At 42.6% G+C, this 12,196-nt stretch overlaps 1 protein-coding gene across 2 annotated transcripts in view; it reads right to left on the bottom strand.

The window, feature by feature from the left end:
* ALKBH8 (alkB homolog 8, tRNA methyltransferase) overlaps positions 1–12,196 on the bottom strand; it is a 60,689-nt gene that overhangs the window by 5,839 nt on the left and 42,654 nt on the right. For both annotated transcript variants that reach the window (XM_038761826.1, XM_038761825.1), the window contains exons 10-11: positions 9,655–9,806; positions 7,760–8,025 (exon numbers count right to left, since the gene is read on the bottom strand). In XM_038761826.1, the coding sequence (XP_038617754.1) occupies positions 7,760–8,025; positions 9,655–9,806 (418 nt within the window). The remainder of the gene's footprint in view (positions 1–7,759; positions 8,026–9,654; positions 9,807–12,196) is intronic.

Below are 12,196 nucleotides of genomic sequence, written 5' to 3'. Positions count from 1 at the left end.
TTTTGTTTTCTACAGGAAGCAGCGGGGCCCAGTGGAAGGAACACGGGCATGGGAGTCAGAGGACCTGGGTTCTAATCCCGACTCCATCACTTGCCTGCTGTGTGACCTTGGTCAAGTCACTGCACTTCTCTGTGCCCCAGTTCCCCCTCATCTGCAAAATGGGGATTCAATCCCTGTTCCTCCTCCTTCTTAGACCGTGAGCCCCATTTGAGACCTGAGTATCTTGTATCTACCCCAGTGCTTAGCACACAGTAAGAACTTAACAAAAACCAAATATAATAATATAGTAATATAGTAATATTACTGTTTCTTTGTCCAGAATATGCCGTCAAGGTAGCCAAAATCAGGCTCAGCGCTCAACCGTATCACCAATGGATCTCAGTTTGGCTATACAACTTCAGTTTTCTTCCCACAGACCATTACATCATAGATAGAACTTGGATAATTCTGCAAAGAACTTCTTCATCATTTAGGAAAAGAGTTTTCTAGCGGCGTTAGAAGGGCATTTTAATACTGGCTTGCCAACTTCCTGGTTCTTCCTCAAGCGTGCAACAGCCGGAGTATAATCATGATTTAGAAGCGTAATCATTTTTAGCAGTTACCATTACTTAGAACACTATCCAAAATAACAGGCACACCATGGTTTATTTCTTGCTGCTTTATCTCATTATACTCAATTTCACCTGCTGAAGGCAGTTCATTCAAATGTGCCAAATTCTGATTGATTTTACTTAACCAAAGTCAACAGGGAAAACTCCTCCTCATTCTAAAATCCAACCCACAGATAAAATTATCTAACTCCCCAGAGGACGATCTCTGCTAACTGCGGTAATAGCAAAACGAGCCGAGCAAGAAAATTCCATTCTGGAATACATACAAACCCATACCCGCAAGACGGACAAAACCAGGAAGCGGTCTGGGGCTGAAACGGGAGGCAGAAGACCTGGGTTTCAGTCCCAGCCCTACCACTAGCCTGCTGGGCCACCTTGGGCAAATCATTTAACCACTCTGGGCCTCCGTTTCTTCATCCCTACAATGGGGATAAGAAAGACTGTGGGTCTCTTGCGGGATAAAGGTTGTGTCCGAGCCGATAATCCTCTATTCACCTCCTCTATTTAGCACATAGTGTTTAATAAAAGCCATAATTGACGTTTACCTGAAATTGAAAATAGTTAAATGGCAGGGATCATGGTTGTTTTCTACTGCTAGGTGTGTTAGCAGAAAAACATGACTGATTTCAGGCTAAAGGGGGTGAAGCTTCTTTTTATGGTATTTGTTAAGCACCTAATATAAGCCAGGAACTGGACTGAGCGCCAGACCAGGTACAAGCTAAGCAGGATGGATACAGTCCACGGCCCATTTGGGGCTCAGAGTCTTTTAATCCCCATTTTTGAGATGAGGTAACTGAGGCCCTGAGAATTTGAGTAACTTGACTGAGGTCACGCAGCAGACAAGTATCAGAGTCGGGATTAGATCTCAGGTCCTCTGACTCCCAAGCCCTTGCTCTATTCACACTGTTTTTCAATCCGGATCAGTACAATAATTTGAATTGTCGCACTAATTTTTCAAGGGTGTTTTATGACAATACTCATCGTTCTAGTGTCTGCACCGCCGAGCGCTTTCTCTATCTCTCTAGGTCTGTGTAGGAAAACCGAAGATTGAAGTGCCTCACCTCCACTGACCACCTGCTGCCTCTGCATATATCTTTGTACATATTTATTACTCTATTTATTTATTTATTTTACTTGTACATATCTATTCTATTTATTTTATTTTGTTAGTATGTTTGGTTTTGTTCTCTGTCTCCCCCTTTTAGACTGTGAGCCCACTGTTGGGTAGGGACTGTCTCTATATGTTGCCAATTTGTACTTCCCAAGCGCTTAGTACAGTGCTCTGCACATAGTAAGCGCTCAATCAATACGATTGATGATGATGATCTTGGGCTTGCGGTGTAACTGTGGCTTTATTAACAGGGGAGATGAACTCATTCATTCAATCATACTTATTGAGCTCTTACTGTGCACAGAGCCCTGTACGATAGAACAGTAGTACAACAGAACAATAAAAGGACGCATTCCCTGTCCACAATGTTTAGAGATCGAAAGCTTCCTTCTTTAGATCAAAGTCTACCTTTCTTTGACAAAGGCAAAGAGAGCCAAGGGAGAAAGCAAATAGTCATTATTGGCTAAAAAAATGATTCCATCTGGCTCAGCAGGGCCCCAACAAAGAGATTCGATTGGCAATGCTTCTGATAATGAGGATAATGGGCCACGGGGATTCCAGAAAACGTCAGATTCTTCAACTTTAAAATCGATCAATATTTATTGGGTGCTTACTGGGTGCAGGACACTGTACTGAGCACTTGGGAGAGTAATGGGAATTACCGTGAGCTCACTGTGGGCGGGGATGAGAAGCCAGGTTCTCTGGCTCCCAGATCCTCTTCCCATTAGGACACGCTGCTTCTCAACCGCTTCACCAGAAAGAGGATGAGCCAGGAAAACTCTGACTTGCATTCAGAGATGATAAGTGTATAGGTGGATCTCAGTACGCACATTGTCTCAAACAGACTTTATGAAGGATGACAAATAAAGTCCCAGATGATGCAAAAACTTTTTCTTCTCCTCTATGTGATTTTTCTAGTGGTCAGGTTCTTCCCAATAGGAATCTTAAGTCGTTTTCTAAAAATTCTAAGCCTGGTCTTACATTGTCATGGAATTGTTATCCTCAATTGTAATAGAAGAATACAACCATTATATCCTGGCCCGTTTGGCTGAATGTATCTGGATTCATCGTAGTTTCGCTGTCACGGAATGATACCTAATGAGAAGGAGTTATGTGAATTCATCAAGGAAGCACAAAAGCACCAACTACTACAGTGCTCTGCACATAGTAAGCACTCAATAAATACGATTGATTGATTGATTGATTTAGGCCATTTCAGCTGGCACTTAAAGATTACCGCACGAGGAGATAAAATAGCTCAGAATGTAATTCTAAGTGCAATATCTAAAAATGCTCGATAATACCAAGAGCACAATTCCCATGCTGGATATAGAAACACCTTAAACTTTTTTCCTTACTCTTTGTAAGGTAAAAAATAACAAAATGTAAGGCCTTGAAAATGAATTCCTCTTTTCTCAAAGGCAGGTATGTCTGAATTATACTCCTAAATTATATATCCCCCTTGAACTACAAAAATGTGGGGCTTATTTAAATAACAATAATAATTAAGAGCCCCGGGAGAAGATACAGGTGGCAAAATTAGACACAGTCCCTGCTAAACAGTCTAAAAAGTGAAGAAAAGCAGGTACCTTATCCCCATTTTACAGATGAGAAAACTGAGGCTTGAAGAGGGATTAGGCTAAGGCTATAGAGCAGATTAATTTCATGTTCTTTCCACTACACCACAATTGTTCTTTACTCCACATATATTTAAACGTCATAGCACAAGAAGAAAAAAGGTTGTGTGAATGTGCCAGGGCTGTGGAAAAGAATGCTTGCCTTAAAGGGAGAGAAGAGTGACAGAGAAATTTATGAGGAGGTGAAAGTTAAAAGAATGAGAGACAGAAGGAGGAATAGCAGTGTCTAACGAACCTAAGGTAAATTAGGTATTATACTAGATGTTCATTAAGAGTTTCAAAATGTTACTTTCCTTTGTATTGCTCATTATGTTGTCAATTTTTAAAAGTGATTACTTCAGATAGTTCAAGAAACAGCGAGAGGCATGAGTGTTGTTTTTAAAAATAGTTCTTTAGACACTGTCCCACAACTGTAATCACAGTCATATTATTGATACAACCTCAGTAATGACTGTATCTTCCATTGTGCATGTTTTTTATCATGAGTTTGGGAGAGTAATGCCATCGTGGACTAAAAGAACATTCTTCTAATATCATACTTCCGTCTAGATAGACTGCAATGCAACATCAGAAGAAATTGTGTGCATGTTTGTGTTGGCAATTTCTGCTCAATATGGGGTTCTTTAAGGATGCAACTCCTATCACACAGGAAAATTGGCTGTATTTAAAATAGTAGCGGGTCATATTTATTCAGCGCTTACTGTGAGCAGAGCACTGTACTAAGCACTCGGGAGGGTAGATTATAACAACTCAACAGACACATTCCCTGCCCACAACGAGCTCGCAGTCTGGGGAGAGATAGACATGAATATACACAAATAAATTAAATAGTAAAATAGTCCTCTAGATTGTAAACTCATTCTGGGCAGGCCTTCCTCTCCTCCACTTTTCCTCATCTCCCACTCCCTTCTGCGTCGCCCGGACTTGTTCCCTTTGCTCTCCCCCCGCTCCCAGACCCACAGCACATATGTACCTAGCTGTAATTTTATTTATTTATATTGATGTCTGTCTCCCCGCCTCTAGACTGTAAGCTTGTTGTGGGAAGGGAATGTCACTGCTTATTGTTGTTTCGTACTCTCCCAAGCTTTTAGTTCATTGCTCTGCACACAGTAAGCACTCAATAAACATGATCAAATGAATGGAATGAATGAATGCACATGCCTACCAATTTTGTTGTACTGTACTCTCCCAAGCACTTAGTATATAGCGCCCTGCACAATAAGTGCTCAATAAATACCATTGTTGGATTGATAGTAAATGGCACACATCAATCTGCAAATCAGGGCTACTTTTTCACTTCCTTTAACAACTTGGTGAGAAAAGAAAGATTGAACTGTTCTTACAAAGTTCTTTAATATTTCAGCTGAGAAAATTCAAACGGCATAAAGGAGAACAAAGACGAGATAATATTAATGTTTCCTCTCCTCCAGCGAGGAGAGGCTGTGGCATGATAAGATACATTACCCTAATTACAGGGTCTCGAATGGGCCCTTCTCATTCGATAGCTTGAGGATAAGTTCCAGAAACCCTAAAGGCCCACCAAAATTTTAACAATCTCTCTGACCTTTTCTACTTCACGAAACTAAGAAAACGCAAATACACTCATAATTCATTTGCAAACATCAATGCCCAGGAGAACCTAACAAAAAAAGGACTAAAATAACAAGAAAAGAAGGTGACATTTCTTTTAGTCCTGAGGCTCGATTCGTTGTAGACTCGGCATTTCATCCAAAGCTAAGGTGCCACAAAGTCAACAGTTGAGTTGGAAATCTCAACTCCAAAGTGGAGGTGGTGATCCCAGAGAGGCTGAGGCTACGACTTCCATTTATTCATTCAGTCAGTCATATTTATTGGGCACTCACTGTGTGCAAACCACTGTATTATGTATTTGGGAGAGTATAATATAACAATAAACAGACATATTCCCTACTCACAACGAGCTTAGAGTCTAGAGGAGTGGGTTTTGAAACTCCAAATCTGAACTTACCATTCATTTGGTTTCCCTTTTCTTAGCAAGAATTAATAATGATGGTATTTGTTAAGTGCTTATTATGTGCCAAGCACTGTTCTAAATACTAGGACAGATACAAGGTAATCAGGTTGTCCCACGTGGGCTCACAGTCTTAATCCCATTTTACGGATGAGGTTACTGAAGCACAGGGAAGTTAAGTGACTTGCCCAAAATCACACAGCTGATAAGTGGCAGAGTCGGGATTGGAACCCACAACCTCTGACTCCCAAGCCCAAGCTCTTTCCACTAAGCCACACTGCTTCGGCTTAGTGCAAGCATTCAGAGTTCCAGAGGGTCCTATTCTTTTTTGACTTCATGTAGGAGCTAAATATTCTCTGATGTTGCTGAAGTCCTACTAGCTTTGGGCCAAATTCGTATAATTCTTCTGCTTCCAGTGTCATTCCATATCTATGACTCTACTACGAAATATAGAAGAAGCAGTGTGGCTTGGTGGAAAGAGCCCAGGTTTGGTAGTCAGAGGTCATGGGTTCAAATCCCGGCTCCACCACTTGTTAGCTGTGTGACTTTGGGCAAGTCACTTAGCTGCTCTGTGCCTCAGTGACCTCATCTGTAAAATGGGGATTATGACTGTGAGCCCCACGTGGGACAACTTGATCATCCTGCATCCCCTCCAGCGCTTAGAACAGTGCTTTGCACATAGTAAGCGCTTAACAAATGCCATCATTATTATTATTGAGAATTCCAATGCACCTTCAAAGATGGGTATAGTCATGGTTCTTTGCTCATAGGGAAGATGAGGTAAACAATTTCAAGAAATAATCCTGCTTTTTCCCAATCAACTTGGAAACAAGTAATGAGAAGATCCTTTTTCTTCCACTGACTTCAATTTACACGATGAAGTCCATCTGTGAAACACAGCTTTAATACGAAAGACTCTGGCAGAGAAGAATCTCAGCAATACTACTATTGAGTCAGCCTAGTGACTCATCCAGACCGGTATTCCGTCTTCCAATAATGGCACTGGATATTTGGAGGAGCAAATTGCCTTCCTTGACATGGATCGTAAGGGTTATGGATGTCCTATTTAGCTTCCCTGACTTGTCCAAACCCTTCCAAAATCTACTGCTAATTTAACCCTGCGCAATTTTCTTTGTGATGATTTCCAGGCGCTCACCGACCACTGTGCGAATAAGTACTTTCTTTGGTTTGTTTTGAACTCACGACCTGCTGTGTGACCTTAACTTCTCTGTGCCTCCATTTCCTCCACAGTAAAAAATTAGGATTCGGTACATGTTTTTCATCCTGTAAGCCCACTTTGGCATAGGGACTATGTCCCACCGAATTAACTTGCATCTACTCGAGCACTTAGAACAGTGCTTGACACATAGTAAGTGCTTAACAAATGTGATTTAAAAAGTTTTAGGAGGGCGACTGTCAGTTTCAGACTGTGGGATTTAGTGAGCAATATGGCCATATTCATTTCATCCGGGCCCTTCAGGACTATGCGTGCCCTAATGATGTCTCCTCTCAGGCTTCACCTTTTCAGATTTAAGTGGCCTGCTTTTTTAAATCGATCCCCACAACTCCACCTCCCTGATTATTCGGGCTGTCTTTCTCCAGATATTTTCTCCGGGTCTTCCCGATGATGGGAGAACCAGAGTCACATGCTCTGTTTCAGGCGCGAATGTACTTTCATTTCATGTACAGTTCGTTCTCCAGTAACGCAAGGGTCATATTCTCAAAAAAACCCAAATTAAGGAAATCTCATATTACTGAACCCACGCTATGGCTGATGGCCATCTGTGTATCCACAATGCTTTCTTTTGTCTAAAGCGGCAGAACTATTTTTTCTCTTTTTTAACCTTCTAATGATGTCCAGCATTTTCATGATTATTAAGTGACTTGCCCAAGATCATACAGCAAGTCAGTGGCAGATCCTACGGTGATGATGATGGTGTTTGTTGGCACTTACTGTGAGTCAAACACTGTTCTAAGCGCTGGGGTAGATACAAGCTAATCAGGTTGGGCACAGTCCCAGTCCCACATGGGGCTCACGGTCTTAATCCCCATTTTACAGATGGGGTTACCACGGTACAGAGATGTGAAGTGACTTGCCTAAGGTCACACAGCAGACAAGTGGCAGAGCAGGGATTAGAACCCCGGTCCTCCGGACTCCCTAACCCATTAGGCCACACTGCTTCCCATTCCGGAATGATAAACTGGGTCTCCTCACTCCCAGTTCCGTGCTCTTTCTACTGGGCCTAGTTTGTGTTGAAACTGTTATTCAATACGTGGAATATTATGTGGAGACTTTTAGTTTGAAAAGTATTTTTAAAGAGTAAATGAAGGCAGACGGCAGCCGATAATGATGGCCATTTGGTAGAAATAAGAAAACCCCCAAAGAAAACCGGTAGCAGCAGTTTCTCACCATGTATAATTCCTTATTGACTCCGAGGTATTTTCCATTCCCACATCCTATATCTGCCACTATGGCACCCTGGGGCAGCGTCTTCAGGAAGGCCACGATCCGAGGCCACGGGGTGTGTCTGGTGCTGCTGAAATGCCCGGCTATCTTGTCATACACCCTGTGGACGTACTCCTCCTCCAGTTTTGCTGCATCTCGGTCATTCTCTGGGAATGAAGGAGAAGCTTCTTCGGGCTGATCCCCTTGGCTGTCACAGACCGAAGGATACGCTACAAAAAAAAAAGTCGATAAATCCCTGACTAGCGTCATCACGCAAGCACCAAATTAGATGCTTGGGGAGCACATGCAGTCATGATCCCTGCCTTTGAAAAGATTTCAATTAAATGGGGCATACGGATAAAAAATTTGACCAGCATACCGTAGGAAATTGCAAGTAAGCCACCAAAAAAAAGGATAAATACATATAGATAATAATAATAATAATATGGCACTTGTTAAGCGCTTTGTGCCAAGCACTGTTCTAAATGGGAGATTCAAGGTAATCAAGTTGGACACAGTCCCTGTCCCACATGGGGCTCACAATCTTAATCCCCATTTGACAGATGAGGTAACTGAGGCCCAGAGAAGTGAAGTGACTCACCCAAGGTCACACGGCAGACATGTGGCAGAGCAGGGATTAAAACCCAGGTCCATGCTCTATCCCCTAGGCCACACTGCTTCATGTGTACTGGGGCAGCTGATGGAGGGGGTGGGATGACCAAAAAAGGTGAGTAATAGTGATCAACTTTGCCAAAGTTAACAATATCCCTATACTGTGCTGCTGAATCATCATCATCACCCGTATTTATTGAGCGCTTACTATGTGCAGAGCACTGTACTAAGCGCTTGGGAAGTACAAATTGGCAACATATAGAGACAGTCCTGACCCAACAGTGGGCTCACAGTCTAAAAGGGGGAGACAGAGAACAAAACCAAACATACTAACAAAATAAAATAAATAGAATAGATATGTACAAGTAAAATAAATAGAGTTATAAATATGTACAAACATATATACATATATACAGGTGCTGTGGGGAAGGGAAGGAGGTAAGATGAGGGGGATGGAGAGGAGGACAAGGGGAAGAGGAAGGAAGGGGCTCAATTTGCTCTGCACTATTTTTAATTCCACCTCTTACTATCCCAAGCTTTCTGAAGCCTCTCCTTGAAAAAGTCACATTCCTCAGATCTTTTTAGGATTACGATTAGGACTTGTTACTATGGCTGATTCAGTCGGTTTAAATAGCGCCGTATAAAGTCCCAATTTACGGAGCTCAGGGTCGCACCTGCAGAGTTTCCAGTACTCTACCAGACGCAACTACAGGAGGGAGAGTTTAGCAGAGGCCTACCCATGCCATTCTTAGCTTGGGCAGTGGATAGCGAGTGGAAGGCAATCTGCCACAAATCAAAATTCACTTGTGCTGGGCAGCAGTGGCATGGAAGAGAGTCGAGGGCGGAGACGTGTTAACTGCGCGGAAGGAGGCAATGGTAAACCACTTCCGTATTTTTACCTCGAAAACTCTATGGATCCACTACCAGAATGATTGTGGACGGAGGTGGGGCATTCTGAGAGAGATGTGTCCATGGCATCACTCTGGGTCAGACACGACTCGACAGCATAAGACAACAACAATCTTGTACTCATCGCATTATCAAATAATACTGTCGTCTCCCAAGCGCACAGTACAGTGCTCCGCACGTAGCAAGTGCTCAATAAATACCCCTGATTGACTGAAAGATTTATACCTCCTGCAATTCTTGGAAGCTCTTAATTTACTTGTGAGATTTCCACCCCACGCAGCCAAATTTGAAGAAAACTCACGCGAGAGTAAAATAGAAAGTAATAATACTACACATACCGCAAGCGCATGGCGTTTGCCTCACTTTCCTAAAAGTAAATGAGGTCCGAACTCCCCTCTTGCTTAATGTTAAATCTCCAACATCGCCGCTGATAATTCCACATTTCTGTCCTTCGGATGCCTGGATAACATCAAGTTTCCTGGGTGTGATTCTGAAGAAAAAAAGGGAAAAAAAATTATTTACAATGCATATCGTTCTAGTTTCTTAATGTTACTATAATGGGATTGCCGCAAAGTCTAACGGCCAGATACTGAAATGAGAGCCAGCAAACTTGGGCAATTACTATTTAATGAATAATGAGCAACTATGTGTTGAGGTAGAAAACGAGGTCGGTCTGGAGGAGGGTTGTTTGTCCAGGCCTAGAAACAACGACAAGAATCGAAGTGGCCGACAACGTGTTATTTGGAGTTGCGTGGCCACACAAGGATAGGAATGCCTGGTGAATAAAATATCCTGTGGTTGGTCCATTTCTGCAATTTTCAGAAGTTACAAAGTTGGATTTAGACCCTAGGAATGTGATGAGAAAAACCAAGTTGATCCAGAGGCAAAAAAGGAAGTGCTCTATTCTTCAAACACGTCACACTGGACACCCTCATTCCTTTGCATCATTTGGCACTTCCTTCCCAATGGTTTCAGGCGTTCTCCAGCTCTCTTCACTTACTACTTCTCAATCAATCAATCAATCAATCGTATTTATTGAGCGCTTACTGTGTGCAGAGCACTGTACTAAGCGCTTGGGAAGTACAAGTTGGCAACATATAGAGACAGTCCCTACCCAACAGTGGGCACACAGTCTACGAGGGGGGGAGAGAGAACAAAACCAGACTAACAAAATAAAATAAATAGAATACATATGTACAAGTCTCAAAGTCACACTGGGCTCTTCCCAAGCTTATCTTTTCCAACTGAATCTCAACCTCTGGCTCACTACACCCCCTCAGACTGCCTTCCCCTCAAATCCTCCAGATCACAGCTCTTCTCCACATCAAAGCCCCCCCTCAAATCTCACCTCTGCTGGGAAGCCTTCCTTGATTACTCTTTCCCTGATTTTTCTCTTTTCCTGATTCCGATTGAGAAGCAATATTGGATTGAGCGTGGGCCTGCGAGTCAGAAGGTCAGAGTTCTAATTCCGCCTCCACCACTTGTCTGCTGGGTGACCTTGGGCAAGTCACTTCATTTCTCTGTGCCTCAGTTACCTCATTTGTAAAAGATGGGGATTAAGAGTGTGAGACAGGATTAACTTGCATCTACCCCAGTGCTTACAACAGTGCTTGGCACATAGTAAGTGCTTAACAAATACCATAATTATTATTATTAATTATTATTACTCCACAACATCAGTCACAGTAACCCAATGCCACCCTTTAGGCACTTATATATTTTTTTCCCAATTACCGCATTTGTGTACGTATGCATATTGGTCTATTTTCCAGTGCCTTCTTTCATTTGTTCAGCCAGCTATTTCATCCTGATATAGTTGCACTATTTTCTGTTATTTCCTTGTGTCAACCACTCATTTGATTGATTTATTTTCAATTCCTTCACCCTGGTCAACAATTAAGCTAACTAACAGAACCAGTCCCTTAGTTGACACTAATAATTTGATGGCCATTCTTTGGGTTTAACTCAAACCAGCTGAGCAGTCAGCTAGCAATTGTGTGATCATATTTTCCTAGCTTGTCAGTGAAAACGTCAGGAAGAACAGAACCATAAGCTTTACTGAAATCTGATTATATGGTATCAATTACTACCCTTTCTGTCTTTTTTGGTCTGCACAAGGAATTTAAATTGGTCTACCCCGATTTGGTCTTTAAAAGCCGAGTTGTTTGCCTTCCAGTAAGTTCCCTGCCCCCAAGGAGCTTACCTCTAGAGGGAAAGATGGACATTAAAATAAATTATGGATAGGTACATAAGTGTGGTGGGGCTGAAGGTGGGGTGAATATCAATAATGTAATTATAAATAATAATTATGGTATTTGTTAAGCACTTACTCTGTGCCAGGAGCCGTACTAAGCGCTGCAGTGGATATAAGCAAATCAGGTTGGACTCTGTCCCTGTCCCACGTGGGGCTCACGTTACACAGCAGACGAGTGGTGGGGCCGGGATTAGAACCCATGACCTCCTGACACCCAAGCCCGTGCTATATCCACAGGCAATGCTGCTTTTCAATAATAATTGTGGTATTTGTTAAGTGCTTACTATGTCCCAGGCACTGTACTAAGCGCTGGGGTACATACAAGTTAATCAGGTTGGAAATAGTCCCTGTCTCCCATGGGGCTCAAGGTCTTAATCCCCATTTTTTAGATGAGGACACTGATGCCCAGAGAAATTAAGTGGCTTGCCCAAGGTCGGAGTCGGGATTAGAACGCAGGTCCTCCAACTCCCAAGCCCATGCGCTATCCACTAGGCCACACTGCTTCTCCAAGGCCTTAAGGAGTAGAGTGCCAAGTACATAGGCGCCACAGAAGGGAGAGGTAGGCACAGAAAAGAGGGCTCCATCAGGGAAGGTTTCTTGGACGAGATCTCCACATAAACGCTTAG

Source organism: Tachyglossus aculeatus, chromosome 20 (genome assembly GCF_015852505.1).
Source record: "Tachyglossus aculeatus isolate mTacAcu1 chromosome 20, mTacAcu1.pri, whole genome shotgun sequence".
NCBI classification, from domain to species: domain Eukaryota; kingdom Metazoa; phylum Chordata; class Mammalia; order Monotremata; family Tachyglossidae; genus Tachyglossus; species Tachyglossus aculeatus.
The sequence above is the reverse complement of the archived record's forward strand: the minus strand, read 5'-3'. Positions and strand labels throughout refer to the sequence as shown.